The 7,363-nt window shown below is 48.1% G+C and overlaps 1 protein-coding gene across 3 annotated transcripts in view; it reads right to left on the reverse strand.

Annotated features, from left to right (window-relative positions):
* CUNH6orf118 (chromosome unknown C6orf118 homolog) overlaps positions 1 to 5,448 on the reverse strand; it is a 41,749-nt gene extending 36,301 nt beyond the window's left edge. Inside the window, exon 1 of one of the 3 annotated variants that reach the window (XM_025866461.2) lies at positions 5,389 to 5,448. In XM_025866461.2, coding sequence (XP_025722246.1) covers positions 5,389 to 5,413 — 25 coding nt within the window. In that variant the 5' untranslated portion in view covers positions 5,414 to 5,448. Of the gene's footprint in view, positions 1 to 4,074; positions 4,183 to 4,776; positions 4,894 to 5,388 lie in introns of those variants that run through there. The other 2 variants (XM_073893514.1, XM_073893515.1) reach the window with 2 other exon arrangements.
* Positions 5,449 to 7,363: the final 1,915 nt, after the last annotated feature.

A 7,363-nucleotide genomic window follows, 5' to 3' on the forward strand; every position in this document is an offset into this window, starting at 1 on the left:
AAAGGACACTCTAGGACGGGGAACACCTCATGAATTGCTTCTGGTAGAACATGAGTTGGCCCAGACTTCAACATGAGGCAAGGAGGTTTCTTTTTGGCCATGCACTGTGAGGGCCACAGAGCAGCTAGCCCACGGCCTCACCTTCCCAGAGAACCCTGGAGGAAAGAATAAGCAGATTTCTGTCCCACCATGTCACCCGAGCTGGGATGGATACTGGCAGCAGAGTGGTAAAGCAGGCCCATCGGCGCCCTCAAGGGCCCGTTCTGAACTCCCACAGACTGGGCATTACCCAGGCCCATAACCCTGTCACACCCGCTGGTCCTCACAAGGATTCCATCTATAACTGGTTTTGTCCCTATTTTATAAAAGGGAAGCTGAGAAGGAGTTCTGGGACCCACCCAGGTCCAGACACCTAACAGGTGGCAGAACTGATTCCTGAATACAACATTTTTACCCAAACTGCTGGATCATCTCTCTCATTCCACTAGCACCTGAGCAATGCAGGGGAGGACTTTCTGGGACCCATGCCACATCCAAACCCTTTTCCCTGCCCAATGCATGTAATGACAATAAATCAGGACACATGATTTCCTCTGTTTTCGCCTAAGAAAAGAAAGGCCCAGAGAATCTGAAGAAGTAGAATCACTTCTATCACTGTGTAACAAATTATCATAAACTAAGTAGCTTCAAACCCATGTATTAGATCACGGTTCTATGGGTCCGAACACCAGCATGAAGGAGTTAGGTTCTCCGCTCAGGATATTACAACACAGATACCAAAATGTGGGCGTGGTTGAGGTTTTGGGAGCTTTGGGAGAAAACCTGCTTCCAGGCTTATTCCTGTTGTTGACAGAATCCAACTCCTTGTGGTTGTAGGACCGAGGTCCCCACTTGCTGGTTGGCTGTTGGTGGGGGTCACTCTAAGCTCCCAGTGACTACCCTCATCCCTGAACACATGCATCCCCACATCCCTGAGTCCCCTTCACATACTTCTCACGCCCCTACCCTCTGACCCTCCTCTATGACCAGCTTCATGTGATTAGGTCAGGCCCACCCAACACACTACCTGTCTTGAGGTCACTAGTGCTATGGGACATAGCACAATCACAGAGCACTCTCTCCTCATGTTCAAAGTCTTGAGGACTATGCCAAGTACATATCAGAGGTGAGGGAAACTTGAGCCATCCCAAAGTTCTCCCCATCTCAGGGATGTTGCCAAACCCAGAGCACAGTCTCCCCTTGCCTTGTCCCATGAAGAGACAAATCAACCTTTCCCATCTGTGTGGTCAGGTATTAGAGCAAATACTTCCAGCAGTGGGATTCTTGAGAATTTCTCCCTATCGATCAGCTTATTACTTTAAAGAAACCACTTATAAAATGTTAAAATATTAATAGAACCATCTTTCAAGAGAGTTAATCATTATAATTCATCAAAGGCATAAACACTTAAAGACACTAAACACACATTGTATTTGTTGGGCTTCTCCAGAGGACAGAACCAATATGATAGAGAGAGAGAGAATATGTAAAGAGATTTGTTATAAGGAACTGGCTCACATGGTTATGCCCTCTGGCAAGTCCAAAATTTGCATGATGGTCAACATGCTGGACACCCACTTCATGCCCAAGGCTTTCTGCTAGAGAATTCCCTCTTGCTCTGGGGAGGTCAGTCTTTATTCCATAAGGCCTTCAACAGATTAGATGAGGCCCACCCACATTTCAGAGAGCAATCTGCTTTACTCAAAGTCTACTGATAGAAATGTTAATTTCATCCAACAAACATCCTCAACAGAAATATCCAGAATGAAATTTGACCAAATATCTGGGCACTGTGGCCTAGCTAAGGTGACACCTAAAATCCACCATCACATGCATTATTCCAATTCTCTTTGGAAAGTGGGAGAAGGAGGCAGCTCAGTTGTGTTTATTTTATTTCCGAAAAGGATTTGAAACCACCAGAAAATTAGCAAAATCATTTTCCTACTTAGAATATTTTTCTTTAGACTGCAACAAGACTTGCTTCACTAGATTTAGAGAATCTGGATTCCATTTCTCTCTGCCAAGTTCTTACAATATGTACCAGGGATCCCATACTGGCAATAAATATATTAATTTCTTTTCTACCTGAAAACATTGTTTGTCATTTGCATATTCTGCCATCTCAAACTGACAGAAAGAGAACAGAAAAGGTTGAAATAATTCATTAGAAAATGTCGTTCTTTACCAAGTAATTGGGAAACAAGTAAAACCAAACCAATGTTGAATAGATATTGATAAGACATAGTAATAGGTTTTTTGGACTAGGTTTAAATTAATAAATATTTCAGACATCAGCACTTGACATTTTTAAATACAGGATGTTGTTTTTGGTGGTTCATCTTTTCCAAGACAGAAGCAGTAGGTCTTTAATGTCAAAATTATTACAAGTCACTTCGCTGTGTTATGTGATGTCAGGGAACCTTGGGATCCCACGCACATCTTCTTGTGCTGTCTCCCTCACCTCCAGACTTAAGTCAGCAAACATCCTTGTGGTATATGTTAGAGGCAAAAATTCAGGGAAAAGAGCAGGCCAATCTCCACAGACTCCTTGCCCTGTGGGGCAGGTACGACCAAAGGAGAGACCCGGAGCCTTGGGGAACACGGCAGGCCAGGCTGGGTGCTTGAACTCCTAAAAGAATCCATGTGGGGCCCCTCTGTGCAGATCCTCTCCCTGTGGCTGTTTGGTCCTCCCCCATGTTAATCACCTGTAGGATGTTTAACACTCTTCTCAAGATTTTAAGCTCTCTTCCCTGAATTCTGCAGATGGTTTGTACTGGCCACCAACTGTAATGCTCTTCTCCTTTGATTTCTCCCTTTCCTCAAGGGAAGAAACTGTTTTATGAACATCGGCATCTTCAGAAAAAGACCAAGGGTAACTGTTTTGTTTCATGAATAAATGTGGAAAAGAAGTCATATTTTTAGAATTTTAAATAATAAGGTAAAACTTTACTCTGTACTACACTGCTGTCTCCCTTGGATTTCCCAGCAGCAATCTGAAAGTCGAGTACGGAATGAGCTATGTGACAGGGAGAAGGTAGGAGCCGTGGGAGAAGCACACATCTACGTGCTGGAGTGAGGAAGGGAAAACCACACCTTACGTTAATTATCTTAAACTGGTTGGACATGAAAAGCAGATTAATGGGTCCGCCTAATTCTATGCTCTTGGCAAAGGGACTTTGCAGATTTCATTAAAGTTACGACCTTAGAATAAAGAGATTATCCAGAATTACCTGGGTGGGCCCAATCTGATCCCATGGGTCCCTCACAGCAGAGAACCTTCTCTGGCTGCGCTCAGAAGGGAGAAGTGGCAGAAGGGGAGTCAGAGAGATTCGGAGGGAGAGGAGGATTCCATGGCTGTTGGGGGCTTTGGGATGGAGGGCCCACGCACAGGCACCAGAGAGAGGCGTCCAGGAGCTGACAGCCAGGAAGGACAGGAGCTCAGTCCTACAACCGCAAGGAAGTGGGTCCTGCCAACCGCTTGAGTGATCCTGGAGGAAATTGTGCCCCAGAGCCTTGAGAAAGGAAGGTAGCCAGCCGACACCCTGATTTCAGCCCAGGGAGACCCTAGCAGGGCCCAGCAGAGCAAACCCAGACTCCTGCCCTCCAGAACAGTGATGATAAGTTTGGTTTGCTTTAAGTCACTAAATCTGTGGTCATCTGTTATAGCAGCAGAAGTAAACAAACACAGCGTGTGGTTCCCAGGACTGGAACGGCCGGAGCGTGATGACAGTGAGGGGAGGGCTAGTGGCCAGCAGAAGAGGCAGGAAAATCACTAAGTAGTCTTGACAATTCAGGGAGAGCCAGCCCAGGGGAGGGGGGGGTGTCCACCCACAGCACACCACTGCCCCGCCCAGGGATCCCAACTGGAAGAATGCAGTCGTAGGGCCCAACATTACAGAGGAGAGCCTCCAGTTTCTTTCCGTCCACATTAAAGAAAAACTAACCTCCAAAGGCTAGAAGACTGTAAAATATTCCCTCGGCCCGCTGCATAGCTGGGCTGCGGATGCCTGGGCCCCACCGCTGTTGGGTGCTTACCTTTGCACTGCACCCGATTTACTTGTAAGGGATTTATTCGGCGACTAATTTTTCCTCCTATTTTTTATAGAATATGTACTTATTAAGAATTACCAAAATAAGACGAGAGCCTTCTCTGCGTCCAGCCACCATGTTTGCAAGCTTTGCCGAGGGCACGCAGTCACCTCGCAATTTAAATCTTACGGGTCAGTTCTTGAAAGTTGAGTACCATGAACACAGATGTTGCGAGGCAAAAATGGGCTCAGCTGTTCTGTGTACACAGGGCCGCGTCTGTGGGCACCCACCAGCTCCACCTCCCGCTACCCAAACACCACTCGGCACAGAGAGAAACAACTCTTCTGCGCAAAACTGAGGAATCATGCACGGCCCGAGAAAGACTTCTCTGTGCAGGGGAAGCCAGCCGGAAGCCGAGAGGAACTTTGAAAGCGCTAAAACAGCGCGATTGGAAAATCAATTAGACCACGTGCCCAGAGACCAGACAGACGTGAGCATTTAGAGGCTTTATAAAAAAAAGGGGGGTTTTCGTGCACACAGCAAGTGGAGTGATTGCAGGAGGAACAGAAACCATATTGTCGAGAACTCATGGGAGAGGAGTGCCCTCAGCACCCTCGCTTCACGGGGGTGGGGGGGGAGGCTGAGCCACAGGTGGTTTAAGTCAGGGCTCAGCGGTCAGTCTGGGCTGCCTGCCGGCCCGGCTCTCACCTGCCCACTAAGCAACGCGCGCAGCAGAGTGCGCCATGCACTTGCAGGTAATGGAATTTCTTTCAAAATATGTTACAGTTCAGACTGTACTGCTCCATCCAGTAAGCTTTCTCTCAACTCGAAATTCCTCTGCAGGCCACGGTGTGGTGGGAAAGCGATGCCATCGGAGTCAAAAGAGCCGGGTGACGTCCCCCCGCCTCCGGGTCCTAAAATCACAAGAGTAACCCTCGCCTTCGGGGACCGGAAGCTAAAGAAACGCGACGGCTGTCCTGTGGTTGGTGGCGGCGTGCCAGGGAGCGTGCCCTCCAGTGGGTGGCTCTTTAGAAAGCACACTCCGAACAGCGTCCAGAAATCTCCCCCGTCATCCCTCCTCCTCCCAGAGGACACACACGTACGCGCGCACGCCCTGGTTCCTTTGAGTGTGACTAGTAGGCTTTCCGAGGAGGCACGGCGTCCCCAGACGCAGCCCTACACTCTGGTGACCCGGGGCTGAGGTGCAGCCACCAGAAAGGTTTTCATTTTCCCTCCGGGTTCGCAGCCGGTGGGGTTCTGGGCAATCGCACATCCAACAAACCTCAGACGGCAAACACAGAGCGCTCAGCGCACACTTACACTCGGGCTCCGAACCCCCGGCCATCGCTCGGGCACCGCGGCTCCGGACTGAGGCCGCAAGTTACCGCGGAGACGGACAAACATTCGAAGGCCCTCCCCCGCTGGGGGTGGGGGTGGGGGGGGTTCCTCTGCTGCTGGGCAACCCCCACCCAGCCCTGCCCTCCGCCCCGCCCTCCCCGGCACGCCTTCCTGAGCAGGGAGTACCAGGTTTCCTGGCTTATTTTACTTTTTAAATTAAAACACTTTCTGTCGTTTGGGAAACATCAAAATACCCTTGTACACTAATACTTTACCAAAGCCTGGGGAACAAAAAAGGCAACTGGTCTTTGGGCATCTTTATAGAGACATTCAGGTTGCACGATGCACACCTCATGCAACTGTACCTGGCGTTCTAGCACATCGTAGATGTCAGTCACTAAATTATCATTTAGTTATTTTCCTAGTAGGGAGGTGAGATCACGTGAGGTAAAATAACTTGGCCAAGATCAGTTAGTTAGCAAAGTATAAGAATGTAAATGCACATCTCTGCAGTCTGTGCGCTTTCCTCAGGCTATGCTAAGGAAAGAAGAAAAGCTAAGGGAAGGGAAGAAAAGCTAAAAATCTCTACGTTTCCTATCTTTGAAAACTGTAGTTCTATTTAAATTTCTTCCAGCCAGGGAGGATTCGAGTGTCCTGGCATGGCGGCTGCGACTCTCAGACGTGACTTTGGGCAGCCCCTCACTGCTGCCCAGCTCAGGGAGGAGGTGATGATAAGGCTATAGACGGTGTGCGTGAGAAATTTGGGCACACAGTCTTTCACCTCCACTGATGCTGGTCAGACACTTTGAAGGCAAACGTTTTGGAAATCATGAAGCTGCCCTGACTCTTACCATTCCTCAGGTGATTCCATAAATAGGAGCATTTGGATTTGACCTGGAAAAAAATAACAGAAGTGTTTCCCAGTTTTCTCTCTCCAACATTCAGTCTTTAGGCATCTGACCATAACTAGAAATGCTGACATGAAAATGCCCACATTGCATAAGGATATCTAAGCATTGGCCCAGGACGGGAAAAGTGTTCCCCACATTCTGTTAATTACAAATGAGGGTCAGATTGTGGCAATCCAGGTTTCTGTATTACCAGCTGTTAGAGATGAAACAATGAGCCTTTCTGCTCCAAATTGTTTAGTGATTGGGTGGCAGGCAGACAGGTGACAGAGGTTTTCTCCTCTCTCCTTCCACAGACGGGCTCAGAGGACAGAGCTCCTGGCCCTGGGAGAGACGGCCATGGAAGTATGTGCCCCCAGGACCAGTGGGGCACTCACACTGCTCATTGGCACGAGAATGGATTTGGCTCATTCGGCATGGAATTACAGATCAGAAAGAAAATAGTGTATTTCTCCCAAGTCATCCCTATGATAGGACACATACACAGTTAAATTCAACCGTCTCTCACAGAGTGAAGATCAGGAAGTCAATGGTCAAATCACCACCAAATATTAAAACCCACTACAGGTCTCCGACTGCTAAATATGTCAACAAAGTGTTTGAGGCAGGAAGATATTATTATCAGTGAAATGAATTGATCTGCCAAAACCAGGAGATCTTCCTTGAGGCCAGATTTCTGTGTAGGAATCCCCAAGAACTGATCACCATGCAAATTGCGCGAGCAGGTATTTGAATCCGTATTATGCTATTTTGTTTCTCAGCTGTAGGTGGCGCTGGAACACACCTTAAAACACTCGTCAGAGTTCCTGAAAGCTGCTTAAGGATGGGACTCAGGCGCTCATCCCAGCGAATTCACTCGTCCACACACATCCTTTCATCCTGCTAGGATTCAAAGAGAAAACAAGAAGTATTGTCTGCTCTTGCAACTTTGCTAAGAATGCAGAAGCGCACGATTTATTCACTGTTCTAAAGATGCTCAGGGGAGAGGAGACAAACCACTTTAGGGCAACACGCGGGGGAGAGGGCCGGTGGAGACAGGTGCAAACTGG

Source organism: Callorhinus ursinus, unplaced genomic scaffold (genome assembly GCF_003265705.2).
Source record: "Callorhinus ursinus isolate GAN/ISIS: 27379988/994484 unplaced genomic scaffold, GSC_fseal_2.0 scaffold6, whole genome shotgun sequence".
NCBI classification, from domain to species: domain Eukaryota; kingdom Metazoa; phylum Chordata; class Mammalia; order Carnivora; family Otariidae; genus Callorhinus; species Callorhinus ursinus.